The following is a 20,822-nucleotide window of genomic DNA, read 5'->3' as shown; positions in this document are numbered from 1 at the left end:
CTCAAAGATGGCCTCTCCCAAACCCACATTCCCAGCACATTCACACTCTTGTCTCAGTGACGTCTACGCTGGCTTGCCCATGTCTACAGAATGGAAGATGGCAGGATCCCCAAGGGAGATCTCCAGGGAGCTGGCTTCAGCCACCAAGCCTGTTGGCAGACCAACTCTGTGTTACAAAGGTGTCCGCAAACAAGACTAGAAGGCTGGCAATAACCACCATTGCCGTTTGAGAATCCCTTGCAGATGACCCCAGCGCTCGGAGACAGTCACGGTTGTGTATCCACAGCAGTGACCAGTAGAGGAATGACTGCTGGGAGGAGCGCAGAGAGAAGAAACGCCATGGGGCATCTGCCGCAGCACAATGAACACTTTCACCTGCCCCAGATGCAACAAAACATGTCTGTCTCCAAAGCCACAGCAGGTGTTGTAACCCCAGACGCAGAGTCTTCCATTGTCTCCCGAGACAGACGGATGCCAACAACAACCATAGACACTACACTGCCATCTGGTTCCAAGAGAGCTCAGTCAGTCTTGCCAAGTCAACAGTAGGGACCATTGCTCTTTCCTGGCTCCTCCCTGTGTCTACATAATGGGTGGTAAGCCTCCAGCCCTCAGGCCCATTTCATACAGGCAGCAAGAAGGGGGGAAGCAAAGAAGGCAGTGGAGGTTTAGGATCAGAGTGTTCCTTCTCCTAGATGGGCTACCTTTCCTCGCCTTCTTGAACAGTGGACGCACTATTAGTCTCCTCCACTCAATCCGCCAGAGCCTTTCTTTGCGTGCAAGGGAAGTCCCTAACGCACAGAGGGTTTGAGACCCACCGGCTACCCCATTATGTGGATTATGCCAGCTATATTATCAAATTTAGTTTAACAACTTCTTCAGATTTCTCACAAAGCCTCCCACGTGTTGGCACTGACCTCCGGCTTAGCACAGCACAATGACTTTTCTACAACCTAAGCATTCAGGAAACAGATGCCACCATGGAGCAATCTTCCAGGCTGTCTACCAGTTAACTCTGAAAAGGAAGCAAATTGTGATTTGGAAAAAAGCTAAGACACAACTGAAGGTAATCAAATTCTACTCAGAGTAAACCCACCGAAATAAACATACCGGTAAGTAAGTTAGAGCCTTTAATTTCAATGGGTCTACACTGAGTGAAATCACCCAATGTTTGGAATTTGTCCTTGGCCTGGCCACATTAGTCTTTCACATACCCAGGGATAATCATCAACGGGACCTATTAATAAATGGAGAAAGTTTGTTATGCACCTTGAGATATTTGCATAGGCTGGATTACAAATCTATTTTAAAAATCCTCTGAGATTACTGAAATTTAAGAATGATACACCAATAGATCAATTTCAAGAGAAAACAGGGCAATTTTTATTTAACTTATTAAGCATGAGAACACATATACTGTTTTTTCCGTGTTTAAGACGAGGTTTTTTTTAAAAAAATAACAATGCTTAAAATTTGGGGTCGTCTTATACACGGATAGTGCTGAGATGGGACATGTGATTGGTGGCTGCCGCAAGCAGGAGATTGTCATCGGCGTTCAGTGGGGTGAATGGTGTGCTGCTGGCAATCAGGTGTGCAATTGTTGGCTGCTGGTGGCGGGCGGTCAAACGATTGGTGGCTTCGTGGATGTGTGCAATTGGCATTGGTGGTCAGGCGGGTGAGTGATTGTTGGCAATCCCTCCCCAAAAAGCTCAACAACTCTGCGCAATCCCACCCCTCGAAAAAGGTTAACAACTCTCTGCAATCTCCCCTCATTTCCTCAATTTTGAGTCCCCAAAAATAGGGGTTGTGTTATATATGGAAAAATACGGTACTTTGAATAACTGGCCTGTAGGAAAACAAATGAGAGCTAAGTACAAACTCAAGATGCAAAGAAAAGATACCAAACAATATTGGTAAGGGAGGACTGAGCTCCCAGACAGGATCTAAGCTCCTGATTCCCAACAGACTCGCTTTTGCCAAGTTAGTTTCAGAAAGTCATACTGTATTCTTAAAAAGGCATATATCAGAAGAACTTGTATCCGTAACAGACTTCCTCTCACGCAAAGTTACTACTTCTTTACCCTGTAGTTCCCCTGAACCCCCAAATCTGCTATGGGTGATTGGGAGAACCTGCAGAACAAGTTGGAGGTGCAGAACAGTTTGTTCATCTAGGCCAGGCATGTCCAAAAAAGCTCAATGATCACTGCAAGATTGCAGTCTCTTGGGAGCTGGACGCGCCTGATCTAGGCTGATGATGAGACTTCAAACGCAATCCTGGCACCTGGGTACCTTCAGCTGGTCGCAAGTGGCCAACAGCAAAATGCGCATGGCAAATTTTGAATGTTGGCTATGATCAAAATTAGAATCACATCAAAGAAGGGATTCAAAATCTTATCTTAACAGGGCATGAGATGGCCCATTAGCAGGCAACATTTCATCAGTATTACCAAATCTGACACTTTTATAATATGCTTTCATCTTTCATTAAGAGATTATGAGTTTTAAAATATTTATCTCAGCTAGCTACCAATCAATCAAAGGGAAATTTGAATGTGATTTATAAAATTACCAACTTGCTTTTTAAAATGACCATTGCTAACAAGGCCAAAAAAACCCTTAGTTATAAAATAATTGCCAACTTGGGAATTCTTATCAACAAAGATGGGAAACAGGCGAGTTAGTCCAATGAACCTAATTTTTTTTTCTATAGCTGTGGTTTCCAAACCACAGTCTGCAAAATTCATTCAGGTGGTCTTTTGCATTTCTATAAAAAAATACAATTAAAAACCATACAGCACCTAGCACAGTGTACCCCTGCTACAGCAGGCAGAAAAACCCTTTTAAAGAAGGGAAATACAGCTTAACAAGTCTTCTCATTCAGATTGGTTGTAATTTTTGTACTAAAGGATGTTATCATAATTCAGAGTGTTTACGACATCTTGTTAGTTTGATAGTGTGGGAAGTGTTTAAGATAGTAGTTTTATGATTCTTTGATTCCATACTTGAGAACCAGCTCAGGGTAGCTTTGGTAGGTTATGTACCTATGAAACAACCTGCCCAAACCAGGTGCCCTCCAGATTTTTTGGACTACAATCCCTTCAGTCCCAAACAACCTTTGTAGGCAAAAACACCTGAAAGGGCACCAGGCTGGAGAGGGTCAAATGCCAGTGTTTAACAGTATCTTCATTAGGCCTAAAAGTCAAGTCACAAACATTTTGAATGCTTTTAGAACTCTTCGTTTGGCAAGATGTTACTAAGTAGGGAACCACGGGGTGAAAAATAAAGCTTAGATAATTGAGGTGATTTTAATATGTTTTAGTATTTTAACTTTTGTATGTTCTGAAGTACGGCTGTGAATTTTTCTTGATTTACTTGTTTTAACTTTTTGTAAACCGCTTTGAGGTGCCTTTTTATTTAACAACCAGACTTTGTATAAATGTTATGAAACAATAAAGAAAATAATAACAATAACAATAATGTAGAAAAATTAGGCTAGATATTGTAACCATGAAGTCAGACAAAATGGAGACCGCAGGCTGAGGCACCCATCCTGTCTTGCCTGTGCTTCTTAGATCATATTTTGGCTCATAAAAGGATTTAATTCTACACTGGGCACAGAAATATCGCCTCATAGCTATAGACCTATTCAGTTCCACGCAGCTCTGGAGAAAGAGTGATTACGGAGATCATTTTGTTACTGAAAACACTGATTGTTCTATGCATTTTTGGTTTACGTCAGCATAATACTGTCAACAGTTGAACACAAATCTGTTCTTTCACTGAGACATTCTAGAAGGGAAAAAACTACTGGTAATAAGAAGAGTCTTGCTATTTTTTTAAAAAAAAGAAACCAGGAACTAAATTGAAATAATATAATGCCTTTACAAAATCTGTTCCATAGGTGGAGAATCAAGACAGTTTTAGAAAACCAAATCACCAGATGATGTTGAAGTTACAGTCCTTTATTTGCACAAACGTTTTTTTAAAAGCTTTATCAGAAAACCTATGAAAGAACTAAAGAACTTGAACCCGCAAAATAAGCTTTGTTCTATTCCATATCTATTATCTCCTTTACTGGGGTGTGTCTACGATAGCTTTATCTAATCAAACTGCCATACTTGGGTAATGCTAATAAATGTGATGAACCCAGGTTTGGACAAAAGGACAAACCAAGTATTTTGGTTTGTTGCTTGCAGAGACAGTGGATGTGGGGACTTCTGAGCAAGTTAAGTTAAACATTAACCATGGTTTATTGACATGTGGTTCAAGATGTCACACACCAGAGAACTGACAAAACAAACTTTATGACTCTGCCTTGGTTGTTTTATTCTGCAAGTAATGCTGAAGGAAGAATAGTAAGGCATTCATTACCCCTAAGTTTAGCAAAGTTCCGCAATACAAACAGGGCTACTTAAGGTCATTAAAGATGGCCCTAAAATTTTCACAAACTTTCACCAAAGTGCAAAATACATTTCTGCAAATAGAGAGGCTGAATAGCAGTATTCAATGCAACTGTAACCCAGACTAGGATGAAGCATGTAGCAAGCTGTTTCCATTCTCATGTAGGCCAAGGACAGCCAATGTACTGTACAGGCGGGGGTGGGGGGGGTGGGTCTGTGTACAGGCACCCTTGAACAAAAGCAGGAGGGGCCATATTGCTCCTCAACTCATCAGAAAAGCCATGTAATAAACCTGGATCTGAGTGACTTTCTCTCATGCTATGTTGCTACTCAATTCCTGATTCAGCAGTCTCATGGCAAGGCCACTGCCCAAGGCAGAGCACAATTCACATGTGCTGGGATGTGCACCAAAATGGACTAGATTGAGGCATGCTTATCGAAAAGGTGACGCACTATTGCCCCTCAGGACAGAGTTAGGACAGGCAACACAGTGTCTCCTTTTCATCGTTTCAACCTTGTATAAATTTGGGCCTTCGGTATCTTATTAGCCCAGAAAAAAAAGGAAGATGCTTTAGAATCACGTGATTCTTGAGTAGTAAAGACTCATCAAGCCCACATTCTTTGTAATTAAAATACACACACCCAGCGACAAATCCAAACATGACTGCTCAGCTGTGCAAAAAGCAGTCATCATGATATGGCATCTTGTTACTTAACCACCCGAAAGCAAGGCTTTGAATTAACATTATGAAAACAGAGCAGAATGCTCTCACTGGACGGGGTTTCCTGAATCTGCAAATCTAAGAACCGACTGCCCAAAAGGCAGAACAGCTGCTGTACTACAAAGCTGAGACCCAAAATAACCCCTGATCTGTCAGAGAAAGGTGCATTATTTTCAACCTTTATGCATTAGGAAGGTACTATGAAGCGTCTAAGACATGGGTAGGCAAACTGAGGCCCTGGGGCCGGATCTGGCCCAATCGCCTCCTCTATCTGGCCCGTGGACGGTCCAGGAATCAGCGTGTTTTTACATGAGAAGAATGTGTCCTTTTATTTAAAATGCATCTCTGGGTTATTTGTGAGGCATAGGAATTCGTTCATCTTCCCCCTCCCCCCAAAAATATATAGTCTAGCCCCCCACAAGATCTGAGGGACAGTGGACGGGCCCCCTGCTGAAAAAGTTTGCTGACCCCTGGTCTAAGAGATCCTGTACCTCAAAGAAAAAACACCCCAAGGGAGTTTGTGAACTTCTACACTACAAAACCTGTCTTAACTACAGACATCATGAAATATTAAAGCATTAATGCAATGACACAAAACCTAGCATATGCCATTTGCAACTGAGCTTTTACATCTGTAACCACTGCTGAAAACTACCTACACATTTTTTTGAAATATTGTGCTCGTAGATCCAAAATGTATTAGCCTGAGTAAGTGGTGCGTTTTTTTCAATTCACAAAACAGGACCTCTGTGGCTAATACAGATTAAAGATAAAATGAGGTTGGTTTTTGACAGACTAAAATAAGAAAGCCAACCACAAGAATGAATTATTTTTCAGCAACCTTTCCAAGTGAAAAGTTATATTTTAATGTCTCAAATAGCAGAATGCTTAGGGAGGTAATTTATAGATGCTTTTTGGAAAGTAATTAAATACCTGAGAAGATAACAATGTTAACACCACAATAATGATAGCACCTCCAGAATGTGTCACATCACCAGTCACTGGGCTGCCCAAATATTTAATGATAACACAACTCAAGCACATTGATGCCATGAAAAAAGACAGTGATATGCAAATAGAAACTATGTCTATAATTTTTTTTAATTAAAGGTGGGTACTAACTATACCATATTACACTTCTGATGGAAAAGCCCCAGACAGATTATTATCTAACAGCTGAGTGAGCATAGTTCCTAGAATACCCTCCGTTCAACTTCTAGTCTGAAAAAGAACTTTATCATCTTGTCTAAGATTAAAACACCACACAGGCCCTAGGGAGAAGCAGAGCTTTATGGGGAAGCTGGGGACTAGAAAGAGATCACAGGAGATAGTAAAATGAAGGGGTGGAGAGGCCAGAGGCAAGGTGGCCGGTGGAAGCATGCAGCAAGGCAATGGACTGGAAAAAGAGGAACCCGTGAGAAGAGCTGGAAAGTGAGACTTGAGGAAAAGCACAAAATGGACAGAGAACAGGGGAAGAAGGCTCCAGCGAGACAAGGAACTTTGGAGAACAGGACAAGCTGCATTGCACCATACCACAGACAACATTTCAAGTTGCAATCTCCAAGTTTCCACTTAGCTGACACATACATTTATCCTATCAGCAAAAAAAATAGGATGTATAACAGAGTTCTTAAGAAGCAATGACTGCTGGAGCTGGAGGAGAAAGTGCAAATGGGACCAAACCTCGCAGAACAGCAGGCTTTGCAAGCGCCTGTCTCATCAACATTGCAAGCAGATGCATGAAAGTACAATTTGTCATCTCCTACTTATTTTAAAAGAACACTGTTGGAAGAGGGCTGTTTTAAGTAGAGAATGAGGAGGAAAAGCCCCCCACTCTTCATACCCTTCTTCTGCACTAACAGATTCCTCCCTCTCAAGCTATTTCCAGTTTGTTTCCACACTCTACTTTCACAAACATGGGTTCAGCACTGCCCAGAGGGAGAAGCAGTTGGGGCTAGATAGGAATGGAGAAGTGGCAGGCAGAGAAAGGCTAAAACAGCCCTCACACTGCAGCTTTTTCCTAAACTGGCCCATCTTAAGCAGCTTTCTTTTCTTTTTTTCATGTTAAAGGCGATCGGGGCCTTGTTATGTATCCACATGCAATGGTAACTTGATCCTGACAAAATTACAACAACAAACAGTTATGCAGGAAAGGCAGTTTGCCTGTTGTGGCTTCTCCTGGGACTGCAGTACTCAGCAACCTAGGAAAAGCAATGCAGGCCATCAGACAATGTGCAAAGGTGGTGAGATTAAATGTATTGGTTTGAACCAGCCAGCCATCTGCTTGGCTACAGGTTTCTAGGCGGAGTATTATTGCTGTGCTAGAAGACAAGATACGCAAGCAGGTAAACCAATACCATTTTTTGCTTCTGTGTTGCACCTCTGAGGAGAACTTACAAGCCTTTCAACTTTCCTGGGAGTCCATATAAAAAAATACCCAAGAAAGGAAGAGCTCAGTCAAGAACAGGATACAAATGGATCTTCTCAATTTTGCACCCCCTTTGCTTGGCGCTCTTTGCAGGGCAACAGCCTGAACCACCCTAAATCTGGAGCTGCCCACCACATACCAAGCTACCTTTTATGGAGTCCCCAGCAGGAATGGCTCTCCAGGGATGGAGACGGGAGCTTGGCCTCACTCAACGCCAGGTGCTGAACCTGAGGTCCTCTGCATGGAAAGCAGGCACTCCATCCACAGAGCCTGGTTTATGCTGGCCCCCACCAACAGCGCAGGACCAGGGGGTGCAAAAATTGTGCCTCTCCCCTCTTGCTCAGAGTAGTTAAGAACCCACCTGCCCACATGACCAGCACAGTTGCAATGGGGGCAGCAGAGCAACGCTTGAGAACGGAGTGCTAAAGGCAGGGGGCATCCCAAAAGGTAGTGTCTCCTCGGGGGAAGAATTCAGCCACTGGTGGGGGCCATTGATGCAGAACAGACCCGACCCTTATGGCCGGGGGGGGGGGGAGTCACTGGCAGAGAGCCAAAGGGGACCCAAACCAAACATCAGGTCCTGTATACCTGAAGGAGCATCTCCGCCCCCATTGTTCTGCGTGGACACTGAGATCCAGTGCCGAGGGCCTTCTGGCGGTTCCCACCCTAGAAGAAGCAAAGCTACAGGGAACCAGACAGAGGGCCTTCTCGGTAGTGGCGCCCGCCCTGTGGAACGCCCTCCCATCAGATGTCAAGGAAACAGGCAACTACCTTATTTTTAAAAAACATCTGAAGGCAGCTCTCTTTAGGGAAGTTTTTAAAATTTAATGCTGTATTGTTTTTAACACTCGATTGGGAGCCGCCCAGAGTGGCTGGGGAAACTCAGCCAGATGGGCGGGATATAAATAATAAATTATTATTATTCCTTGACATCAGATGGGAGGGCATTCCACAGGGTGGACACTACTACACAGAAGACCCTCTGCCTGCTTCCCTGTAACCCAGGGGTCAGCAAGGTTTATCTTGCCTGTGCCGGATCGGTCCCACGGCGATCCCTCAATGGGCCGGATCACACACGTGCGTGAGCATGCGCACCTGCGATTTTCAGCACCATGGAAGCGAGTTCCCGCACCGCGCTGTGCCAGTTTAGCACAGCGCGCAAGTGGGCACCTCAGTTCAGAGGTGGCCCATGGGCCTTAGGTTGCTGACCCCTCAGCAGATGAGCGGGGTATAAATAATAAAAAATAATAATAATTGTCCATGGTCTCTCGGGGGGGGCATTATTATTATTATCCATGGTCTCTCGGGGGCATTATTATTATTACTATCCATGGTCTCTGGAGGGAGGCATTATTATTATTATTATTATTATTATTATTATTATCCATGGTCTCTGGAGGGAGGCATTATTCTTATTCTTATTCTTCTTATTATTGTCCATGGTTTCTCAGGGGGATATTATTATTATTGTCCATGGTCTCTCAGGGGGGCATTATTATTATTATTATTATTATTATTATTATTATTATCCATGGTCTCTCGGGGGGGGACATTATTATTATTATCGTTATTATTATTATTATTATCCATGGTCTCTCAGGGGGGCATTATTATTATTATTATTATTATTATTATTATCCATGGTCTCTGGAGGGAGGAATTATTCTTATTCTTATTATTCTTATTATTGTCCATGGTCTCTCGGGGGACATTATTATTATTATTATCCATGGTCTCTCAGGGGGGCATTATTATTATTATTATTATTATTATTACCCATGGTCTCTCGGGGGGGGCATTATTATTATTATCGTTATTATTATTATTATTATTATTATCATCCATGGTCTCTCAGGGGGGCATTATTATTATTATTATTATTATTATCCATGGTCTCGGGGGGCATTATTATTATTATCGTTATTATTATTATTATTATTGTCCATGGTCTCTCAGGGGGGCATTATTATTATTATTATTATTATTATTATCCATGGTCTCTCGGGGGGCATTATTATTATTATCGTTATTATTATTATTATTATTATTATTATTATTGTCCATGGTCTCTCAGGGGGGCATTATTATTATTATTATTATTATTATTCTGCATGGTGTCTCGGGGGGGGGGCCATGCTGACCCCTCTCCTTGCCAGGGGAGCCTCGGGGCGCCTCTGCGCGGCCCCGACAGCAGCCATCCCGCCCCCCCCCCAGGCCGAGGCGCCTCTGGAACGGGCTGCCTCATGAGGCGCTGCCGCCTCGGCGGGAGAAGCGCGCCCCGGGGCCCCGCCCGGGAGCCTGCCGCCCTCGGCCCCGCTGACCTGTCCTCCGAGACGCTGAGGAAGCCGTCCTCCTTGGGCACCAGCGCCGCCATGGTCACGGCGTGGTCCGGAGAGCCCTCCACCTGGCCGAGCAGCAGCGGCCGGCGACGGAGCGGCGACGAGGGAAGCGCCGGCGCCGCCATAGGGGGACCGAGCCCGGCCGGATTCCTCCCTCAGCGGCAGCCGCTTGGGAAACCAGCAGCCGGCCCTGCCCGACCACGCCGCGCATGCGCGCTGCCACGGAGGAGCAGGCGGCCGCAGAGGGGAGGGGCGGCGCCCAAGGGGGGCGGGGCGAAGGGCTTTCCAACGCCACCACCGGCTCCCCAGCGCACGTTCGGAGACCGTTGCTCCCGCTTAAAGAACTTCTGGCGCTACTGCTGGGAATTGTAGCTCCGCCCCGCTTCGCGGTCTCCGTCGCAGCGCGCATGCGTGGCTCCTGGCTCTCCAAGCAGCAGCAGCATCTGCGGGATGCTTGGCTCTGTCCGCCCTTTGGTTCCCCCTATGGCAGTGATGGCCAAACTTGGTCCTCTGTTTTTATGGGACTACAACTCCCATCATCCCTAGCGAACAGGACCAATGGTTAAGCATGATGGGAATTGTAGTCCCAAAACAGCTGGAGGTCCCTATGGCGTCCCCGGCGCTTCCCTCTTCCCCGCTCCTGCTGGGCCAGCTGGAGTCTGGCTCTCCGGACCCCGCCGTGAGAGACCCGGGGGGCTCTGGGGCTTCCTCGTCGTCTCGGAGGAAGGTGAGCCGGAGGGACGAAGCAAGAGGGGCGGGGGGGCGCGCTTATCCAGGGAGCCCGAGGGGGACGGAGACGCCGTCATGAGGCAGCCCGTTCCAGGGGCGCCTCCTCGGCCGGGGGAGGGGGAGAGAGCTCCCTTCGCCAGGACAGCTGGGATCAGCATCGCTCCCCCCCCCCCGAGAGACCATGGGCAAAACACTCAAGATGTTGGCTTTGGGCCCCCTTTGGTTCTCCCCCCCCCCCCAGCCAGAGGGGTCGGGTCTCTTCTGCTGCGCCCCCCCCCGGCTGTTGTAACGGCCCCCACCAACGGCTGGATTCTTCCCCATCCTTCAGCGCTGCTTCGGTGCCTCCTTTGCAGCAGCAGATTTTGAGGTTCATGGGCAGTGGCGTAGCGTGGGTTGTCAGCACCCGGGGCAAGGCAAGTAATTTGCGCCCTCTAACCCCTGGATTTGCGCCCCCTAACCCTAACCCTAACCCCCAGATGTTGCTCCCGGTGCGGCCGGCCCCCCCTGCACCCCCCACGCTACGCCACTGTTCATGAGAACTACTGGCAGCGGCGTAGCGTGGGTTGTGAGCACCCGGGGCAAGGCAAGTAATTTGCGCCCCTAACCCCTAACCTGCCGCCGCTGCCAGCTTCTTCTTGCTGCTGCCTGGGCTGGGGTATTTACGGTAAGGTAGCCACTGTGGCGGCGGCGGGTCCATGTCAGGTGATCTGAGGTGAGTTGCCGCTGGCGCTGCCGCCCAAACGACGCCGCTTGCCCGGAGGAGGAGGAGGGCAGAGAGGCAAGGAAAATGCAACATGGCCCAGCAGCTGCAGCAGCGGCGGCGGGGCTGTGAGGAGGGGCTGCCTGGCATGCCCTTCGTGGCCCTGACGCGCGGGGACCGCGGCGAGCGCTGAGAGCCGCTGCCTGCCGGATGCCTTCAGCCCGGACGCGCGCACAGCTCGTCGGTCCGCGAGACATGGGGCTCTGCTACAGCCTGCGTCCGAGGCTCTTCGGCGACTCTGGAGGCGGCGAGCGCACCCCCCCAGATGTTGCGCCCGGCACGGCCGGCCCCCCCTGCACCCCCCACACTACACCACTGACTACTGGGGAAAGAAGCAGTAACTTTGCGCGAGGGGAAGTCTGTTCTGGGTACAACTCTTCAGGTTCTTCTGATGTACAGTGGTACCTCGGGTTACATACGCTTCAGGTTACAGACTCCCCTAACCCAGAAATAGTACCTCGGGTTAAGAACTTTGCTTCAGGATGAGAACAGAAATCGCGTGGTGGCAGCAGGAGGCCCCATTAGCTAAAGTGGTGCTTCAGGTTGAGAACAGTTTCAGGTTAAGAACGGACCTCCGGAACGAATTAAGTACATAACCAGAGGTACCACTATATGTCTTTTTAAGAACACAGTATGACCTTCTGTGGGACGTGGGTGACGCTGTGGGCTAAACCACTGACGCTGTGGGTTAAACCCACACATAACTACTGGAAACAAAACAAATTCCTTCCAGTAGCACCTTAAAGACCAACTAAGTTAGTTCTTGGTATGAGCTTTTGTGTGCATGCACACTTCTTCAGATACACTTCTTCAGATACACACTTCTTCAGATATTTCATGCATGCACACGAAAGCTCATACCAAGAACTAACTTAGTTGGTCTTTAAGGTGCTACTGGAAGGAATTTGTTTTGTTTTGACTATGGCAGACCAACACGGCTACCTATCTGTAACTATAACTACTGGACTTAGCTCTAATTTATTTTCCTATATAAAAAAATTCCTTCCAGTAGCACCTTAAAGACCAACTGAGTTAGTTCTAGGTATGAGCTTTCGTGTGCATGCACACTTCTAACTCAGTTGGTCTTTAAGGTGCTACTGGAAGGAATTTTTTTATTTTGTTTTGACCATGACAGACCAACACGGCTACCTATCTGTAACTGGAACTATGGAAGGCACCACATTGAGCCGCATTATTTTCCTATGTACCTGTTACTCAAAGTGTGTGTGTTCACATGCTTAATGAGTTAAATAAAAATTGCTTTGAAAAAAATGATCTCTTGGTGTGTCACTCTTAACTTTTTCACACTGTGTTTTACCCAGTAATCTCAGCAGAGGTTTTTTTTTTTAAAATTGTAATCCAGCCTATACAAATAGATGAGTCTTTGCTGAAAGAAGAGTGTGAAAGTGCTGGGAATGGAGGCTTGGGAGAGGCTATCATTGTTTAAGATTCTGCCCTGCCATGTGACAGGGCAAAATCTACCTGACACAGTGCCTTCCAACTCTACAGTTCTCTGATTGTAAATACACATTTGTTGCATGCATGTGTTATGCTTTGTAGATGCTCATGTAAAACACTTTGCATGGGCACACCTAAAAAAATCTACAAGTAGGCAACCAGATAACTGTGCTTTTTTGCTTCAAAACAGGGTCTGATAATATTGACTATGTGCTTGCAAATATCTAGCATTTCAATGTCTGTGTTCCTGTGTTTATCTACCGGTGGTGAAAAACACGAGTCATTTTCACACACGTAATACCTAACTGTGTGTTAAATGATGATTTGCAGTGTATACAACAAAAAACAAGAAATAGTAACAATGACCTAATCTGCTGGGAAGGCCATAGATACCCGTATTTTTCGCCCCATAGGACGCACCGGCTCATAGGATGCACCTAGTTTTTTTGGGGGGAAATAAAGGGAAAAAATTATTTCCCCCCCCCCAGGTGCTCTGCACTAATCCCGAAGCTTGGGGCGTGCGGAGCTCAGTGCGCCCCAAGCTTCTGGGTGCCGGCAAGGTCTCCGCTAGTCGTGGGAGAGTCGCGCGGCTCTCCCACGGCTAGCAGAGCGCTACGCTAATCCCGAAGCTTGGGGCGTGTGGAGCTCAGTGCACCCCAAGCTTCTGGGTGCAGGCAAGCTCTCCCACGGCTAGCGGATAGCTTCCTGAAGCCTGGAGAGTTAGAGGGGTTGGTGCGCACTGACCCCCTTCGCTCTCCAGGCTTCAGCGAAAGCCTGCATTCGCCCCATAGGACGCACACACATTTCCCCTTCATTTTTGGAGGGGAAAAAGTGCGTCCTATAGGGCGAAAAATACGGTACGTATAACTAAAAGGTGTGTGTCATTTGTTTAAACCATAACGTGTACAAGTTTTATGAGTATGAGAAAACAAGGTGATAATCTTGCATCCTTTCACATTTTTGGCTCCTTCCTTGGCAACACCACGACAGATACCTCCATAGAATGTTTCATATTTCCTCCCTACCAATGATGGGGAAAGGCTAAAGATGTCCCCCCCCCCTTTCTTTTACAGAACTGTTGGTGTGGCTGAAGAGAGGCAGTGGTCATTATTGGCCTAGCCTATACCAACCCCTGCTTGTAAGTATTTGCAATCTTTAGTCCATTTTAGTTCTCAGTTTTCAGCACCACTCGTCATTTTTTCATACCACTCCCAGCAATAATTAGCTGTTTGGAGCACAGTGTGGACCTTCCATAATTCTGATGGCACTTAAATACGTTGAACTTTTTAAAACAAAGGATTCTGGTGTATGACAAATGTGACACCACTGTTCTTGGATTCCATTTTTATCTGTCCCCATGGACTGTGCTAGCTGAGGCTGATGGGGGCTGTTGTTTAGCAACATGTGGAGGGCATCCTATAGGCTACCCTGGCCTATGATGTTCCTATAGAATATTCATCCCAAAGACATGAAAAAGAAAACATTGATAGGAAAAAAGTAAAACTTAAATTTGTGTAGTAAAGGTAAAGGGACCCTTGACCATTAGGTCCAGTTGTGACCGACTCTGGGGTTGCAGCGCTCATCTTGCTTTACTGGCCGAGGGAGCCGGTGTACAGCTTCCATGTGGCCAGCATGACTGAGCCGCTTCTGGCGAACCAGAGCAGCACATGGAAACGCTGTTTACCTTCCCGCCGGAGCGGTACCTCTTTATCTACTTGCACTTTGACGTGCTTTCAAGCTGCTAGGTTGGCAGGAGCAGGGACCGAGCAACGGGAGCTCACCCCGTTGCGGGGATTCGAACCGCCGACCTTCTGATCGGCAAGTCCTAGGCTCTGTGGTTTAACCCACAGCACCACTCTTAGGACATTCCTATTTTCACGGGAGAAATGTTGCAGCATATGCAGTTATGTGACCCCCGAGCCCAGGAGATAAGTAACTATACAACCTTTAGAAGACATCTGAAGACAGCCCTGTATAGGGAAGGGTTTTTTTCAATGTTTAATGCTTTATTATGTTTTTGTATATGTTGGAAACTTCCCAGAGTGGCTGGGGCAACCCAGTTCAGAATCATCATCATAATAATGGAATAGGACATTTCTATTTTCATGGAAGAAATGTTGGAGGGTATAAGACAGGTATAGGAGACAGCTAGTGCTCAGTTGGTGCAGGAACAACTTAAGCTGGAATCCAAAGGAATAGGCACATTTTGCATATTTATAAAAAGTGGAACATGGAAGAAAACCATGAGAGAAAACTTAGTCGCGTCCCTTAAGAGGAGCAGTGCTTGTGGCTGCTAGTTTTCTCAGGGCCCAGGGGTGCTGCATCGTAATGTTCATTGTGACATCTCCCTCTGCTGGCTCATTGGTCACCAGAGCTCTAGAAGGCCTGGGATCTCCTATGCTTGGATCATTCTGTGCTTGTGAGAGTAGAGAGAGCATGTAAGTAGGATTTCTTTCAACATCAAAATTCTTCGATGATAGAGAATTCATCTTGAGCACAGAGGTGTTAGAGAGCACTAACAGTGAGCCCCATTTTTCTTTTTCTCTATGCTTTTCAGAATTAGAAAAGTGTTTTCCTGATTGGGAAGCAAGAACAGAATTTCGCCTATCCCAGAGACCTCCCCCTTGCCCACCCCCTCCCGCTTGGCCTCCCCCTCTGGACCCCTCTTTGAGAGGACAAAAAAAGGTAAGACCCTTCAGCATATAGATGTTGATTTCAGAATAGGTCGAGGTTCCAAGATGGCGACGGCTTAGCAAGCAGGCTTCGGAGCTCCTCAGATAACAGGACTGTAATTATCGTTGATTGCTACCAAGGGAAGTAATTTTTCCTTTTTTTACTTCTCTACTTTTAAACCTACCAACCTACTGAGATTCTAACAGCACCTTCTTGTCTATGCTATGAGAAACATCTTGGGCAAGTTCTGTGAAGCATCCTGGGCAGGCCGCCAGCTGCTAGCTATTAACCACCAACTCTGTTCTATACTTTGCTCCTGAAACTCCTGGCAGTCTCCACACGGAGAAGCTCTTAAATTGAACAAACCGAGCACTTTCTATTTTTTCTCTCTTTTTTGGTTGGGTGGGGAAACCTGTCATGGTATTCCCCAAGAATGAAGGGGAGGAGCAGAGTCAGGCAGAGGAAGGGAGCAGTGGCGGTGGAGGAAAGAAGGGAAAGCCAGGAGGAGGGACAGCTCACAGATGTTGGACCAGAGCCTCAACACCGCACAGAAAGTCCTGGCACAGACAGTGAAACAATGTCTGCCAAGGAAAGGAGAGTGTTAAACTGGAGGGGACAGAGACATCACATGAAAATTCCACACCTTTTCTGTTGGAGAAGGGGCGGGCATAAGGCACTCCCAGAATCTGAGCCGGAGGATTCGGATGCATGATTGTAACATGCCGCTTGTACATATGTAAAATAAAGACTGTATATATGAACTCTGAGTGAGCAGAGGTATTTCTTGCGGAGAGCATTCACAAGCCATCACAAAACCTCTCCTTGTTTACTCCCCACGGCGACGCTATGCCTGCTAGTAAACGCTACAGGGACCCAGAGGATGGAGCTCTCTCACCGGTTCCCAAACAATCTAAAATAGAGGACTTTTTAAAACAAATCTGCTTTTATAGTTCCAACAAAAAACTGGGTTTCTCCCCTTGAGAATGATTGTGAGTGTGGGGAGAGTATTCAAGGTGAGAGCATAGAACTGGATCCAGCAATGGGGCAAGTTGATCCTGTGCCGCTAAGAGAGGAAGGAGTAACAAGTAGGGAGAGCACCCAATTAACTCTAATTGCAAGAACGGTTGAGCATATCTTCCAACAAATTAGAGGTATTGCCTCTCAAGTAACCCAATTATCCAAAGAGGTCCAGAGTCTATCAGTTAATAACAAGCAGGCATTAACAGAACACCATAGTACCAAAGTGAATTGGAAACAACAAGAGCAGACCCCTAAGCTCGACATAGAACGTGCAGAGGTTCTTAAAACAAACTCTTCTTCCAACCAAAAAAGATCTGCATGACAATTTGTGGAAGGCCAGATCAAACTCCTAACTGGAAAGGTGCGCAGTATTCCAAATGACATTTATCAGACTTACTTGGCGTTGGACTTACAGATTTCAGAATAATATTAGTCCCTAAGGTCTCTGAACTGTCTGAGGCCTATTTTGAGGATCAGAAAAATAAACATATCACATGTGGCTCTTTGTTTTTCCTGTAGGCTCTGCATACCTCCTCCCTTCTTCATGTGGAGAAAGATGGCGGAAGAGCTCCTTCATTGGAGGAGCTCAAGAAAGGCCCAAGACAACATGAAAGGAATGTCTATTTCCAAGAATATTTTCAGTGTATATAAGAAAGTCTCTCTAACTGCCAGCCTTCTCTTCTTTTCCATTCAGAAGACCTAATTGTAGAAGACCTTGAAGAAGACTGTGAGCAGTGGCTCTTACTCCTAGGTAAGTGCAGTTAGGATTTCACCCTTAGTAAATCAGTTTCCAGCCAGTGGTCATTCATTCTACCCCAGCCTTATTTACTTCCCCCTTCTGCGCCATTTTAGCCTTATGGTTATAAACTGGCCATTCATAAATATGGATTGTATGAATCTAAAAAAATGTATGAATATGCAAAAGGTCTGAGTTCTAATATACGTCCCTAAGGTTACTTAGGAAAGTCTCTCTGTAACTGTCTGAGGCCTATTTTGAGGTTCAGAAAAATAAAAAAATCCCATATGGCTCTTTGTGTCCCTGTAGGCTCTGCAGACCTGATCTGGAGGAAGCTGGTGGGAGGCAGAACACTCAGGACAATATGAAGGTATGTCTATTTCCAAGGATATGTTCAGGGTATATAAGAAAGTCCCTAAAACAGTTATAATTGCTAGCCTTCTCTTCTTTCTTTTGGACAAAAGGGAGCACATTGGCCCAACTGCAGCATTCTCTGGGATACAGCACGCATGGTAAGGCAGCCTTCAGAGAAACAGCTTTTCGGTGAGCAGTGCAGGCTGTTGTGAACTTCGCCTTACAGCGTGGACCCGTCCTGGGGGGGAAAGCATATAAGAACAAAACAAGTCATACAGGGGGACTTACTTGTGAGTTAACCCCCTTTCATTCCATGCTCTTTATTTCAGCGGGCTTTACATGCGCACAGCGGCGTGGCGTGGGTTGTCAGCACCCGGGGCAAGGCAAGTAATTTGTGCCCCCTAACCCGGGGGCAAGGCAAGTAATTTGCGCCCCATAACCCGGGGCAAGGCAAGTAATTTGCGCCCCTAACCCCTAACCTGCCACCGCTGCCAGCTTCTTCTTGCTGCTGCCTAGGCTGGGGTATTTACGGTAAGGTAGCCACGGCGGCGGCGGCGGGTCCGTGTCAGGTGATCTGAGGCGAGCTGCCGCTGCCGCCCAAACGACGCCGCTTGCCCAGAGGAGGAGGAGGGCAGAGAAGCGAGGAAAATGCAATATGGCCCAGCAGCTGCAGCAGCAGGGCTGTGAGGAGGGGCTGCCTGGCGCGCCCTCCATGGCTCTGACGCGCGGGGACCACGGTGAGCGCTGAGAGCCGCTGCCTGCCGGACGCCTTCAGCCCGGACGCGCGCACAGCTCGTCGGTTACGCGAGGCATGGGGCTCTGCTAGAGCCTGCGCCCGAGGCTCTTCGGTGACTGTGGCGAGCGCCCCCCCCTGATGTTGCGCTCGATGCGGCCGGCCCCCCCTGCACCCCCCACGCTACGCCACTGCATGCGCATGCTACACCTTGAAAGTACATTCTTTCCCGCAAAGGTTTCTGGGCACTGTAGTTTACTCCTCACAGAATCACAATTCCTAGCAACCCTTAACAACCTGCAGTGCCCAGAATTCTTTAAGAATGTGCCTTGGCAGTTGGACTAGATGACCCTTGAGGTCCCTTCCAAGTCTTCAGTTATAAGATTCTGTGAATGCACATATATTGGTGTGTTCACTTTGGCTCTGTTGAAATCAGTTAGTCACAGCTAGCTAAATCCCATTGATTTATGAAAGTGTGACTAATTTACAGCATAAACCCATATATGTCTACTCAGAAGTAAGCCCTGTTAACTTCAATGGGGGTTACTCCCAAATAAAATGGGTACAGGATTGCGGATCCTGCCCCCTAACATAAATCTTGGCTTTCCCCATGAGCAGGAGGTCCGAAGGGTGCGATAGATATTTAGGAGGAAAACTGCATCAGTTCAAACTATTATCATTTCGCCGAAATGGTCTTCTAACTTCAGTGAGCCTAACTGGACTGCAGCTCAGATAAATGAATGGTTTCCCACAAGCACTGGAGGTAAAGTGACAATGTAGAACTTTAGCCCCAGGACTTTGAGATGTAAACTAAACAGACTGCAGGGCACCTTCTTTCTGGAACCCAGGTTGATAAGAAGCACATGGGGAGACATTGCAAGAAAAGGGAACAGCTGCTGTCATGGTAGGAACATGAGAAGCTGCCTTCTACTGAGTCAGACCATTGGTCCATGTAGCTCAGTATTGTCTGCACAGGTCGGCAGCCCTTTTCCGTGGTTTTAGGCAAGATTCTAACGTCAGGGGCTGAACCTATGAGCTTCCGAATGCAAGCAGATGCTATACTACTGACCTTTCCTTTTTATTATTTGAAATATTTATAGAACCAGGTTCTTGGACCATTTACAAGGATAAAAACACACGAAAAAAATACATATAATGAAGCAGATATATATATACACACACACACACACACACACCCTTTCCCCCATCACCAAATAAATTGATCGTATTCCCCTTTTCACAGCAGGTTAAGAGAATGCCCTATTCAAAATCATTTTCTTCCTTTTATTGTTGTTGTTAATTAAATTTTTATGCCACCCTTAATCCATAGATCTCAGGACGGTTTCTTGATTAGCTGTTCTTCCTTCTGTTAACCCAGTTATATAAAGTTATATAATTTTTTGGCTAGAAGTGAAAGCTGCTAATGAACATCTTTCCCATCCCCAGTTTCCAAATGTGACTGACTTTCATTAATCATCTCTACATCCCCTCCCCACCCTGTTCTATACAAATAATTAAATTTAAGTTACATCAGTATGAGCATTTATAAAATGAAGTTGAAGAAACCAATAATAAAATTTTTTTTACAGGTTCAACTCTGTTTATAGGGAGACTTACAAATCCTACAGAGTAAACTTGTCCTATCCATGCTTCCATATATCTGCATTCCCATAAAATTAAAAAGCATTAATAGGATGTTTTAAGTCTTGTGACTATCAAGGGGAAGTTATGTGAAACTTATGGCTGTAAATAAAAAGGTGCTTTTTGCCATTTCTGTGGTAGTTCTCTTCTGTTATAGGTACCCGAGGTACCACTGTAGTAGAAGTATCAAAGAAGCAAAAGAGACTGTTTTTGTATGCGACAATAGCAGCCACAATGCTACTTGCCCAGAAGTGGAAAGAAGAGACTGTCCCAACGAAAGAAGAATGGATGACTAAGATGATAGAAATGGCCAAACTGACCATGAAGATCAGGCACCAAGATGAGGGAAAATTCAATCAAGAATGGAGAAAGTTAAGTAATGAAAATTTGATTAGATATGTATATATAAAAGGAAAAATGTTATTTAGAAAATTGAAAAATAAAATATCAGAAAAAAAAGAAAACATCTTCAACCAGGCCTTTGGCAGACCAACATCCTATATCCTTTGGAATGTATGGTGGGAGGTAGGGGGTTATAGAAGGCTGATCGCCAAAGAAATGATGCTTTTGAATTATGGTGCTGGAGGAGACTCTTGAGAGTCCCATGGACTGCAAGAAGATCAAACCTATCCATTCTTAAGGAAATCAGCCCTGAATGCTCACTGGAAGGACAGATCCTGAAGGTGAGGCTCCAATACTTTGGTCACCTCATGAGAAGAGAAGACTCCCTGGAAAAGACCCTGATGTTGGGAAAGATTGAGGGCACAAGGAGAAGGGGAAGACAGAGGACGAGATGGTTGGATAGTGTTCTCGAAGCTACAAGCATGAG

The 20,822-nt window shown here is 46.1% G+C and overlaps 1 protein-coding gene and 1 long non-coding RNA gene across 2 annotated transcripts in view; one reads left to right on the top strand and one right to left on the bottom strand.

Moving 5' to 3' along the window:
- Window positions 1-10,081, bottom strand: part of WDFY2 (WD repeat and FYVE domain containing 2) — a 41,331-nt gene extending 31,250 nt beyond the window's left edge. Inside the window, exon 1 of the mRNA XM_081855647.1 lies at window positions 9,872-10,081. Coding sequence (XP_081711773.1) covers window positions 9,872-10,014 — 143 coding nt within the window. The 5' untranslated portion in view covers window positions 10,015-10,081. The remainder of the gene's footprint in view (window positions 1-9,871) is intronic.
- A 4,618-nt stretch (window positions 10,082-14,699) lies between these two features.
- Window positions 14,700-20,122, top strand: LOC309338464. The gene is made up of 2 exons (XR_014154896.1): window positions 14,700-17,909; window positions 19,942-20,122. It is a non-coding gene; the product is annotated as an uncharacterized lncRNA (long non-coding RNA).
- The last annotated feature ends 700 nt before the right edge of the window (window positions 20,123-20,822 follow it).

This window comes from Podarcis erhardii, assembly GCF_964252035.2.
Source record: "Podarcis erhardii genome assembly, chromosome: 3".
Taxonomy (NCBI): Eukaryota; Metazoa; Chordata; class Lepidosauria; order Squamata; family Lacertidae; genus Podarcis; species Podarcis erhardii.
This window is presented reverse-complemented; position numbering and strand designations above follow the sequence as displayed.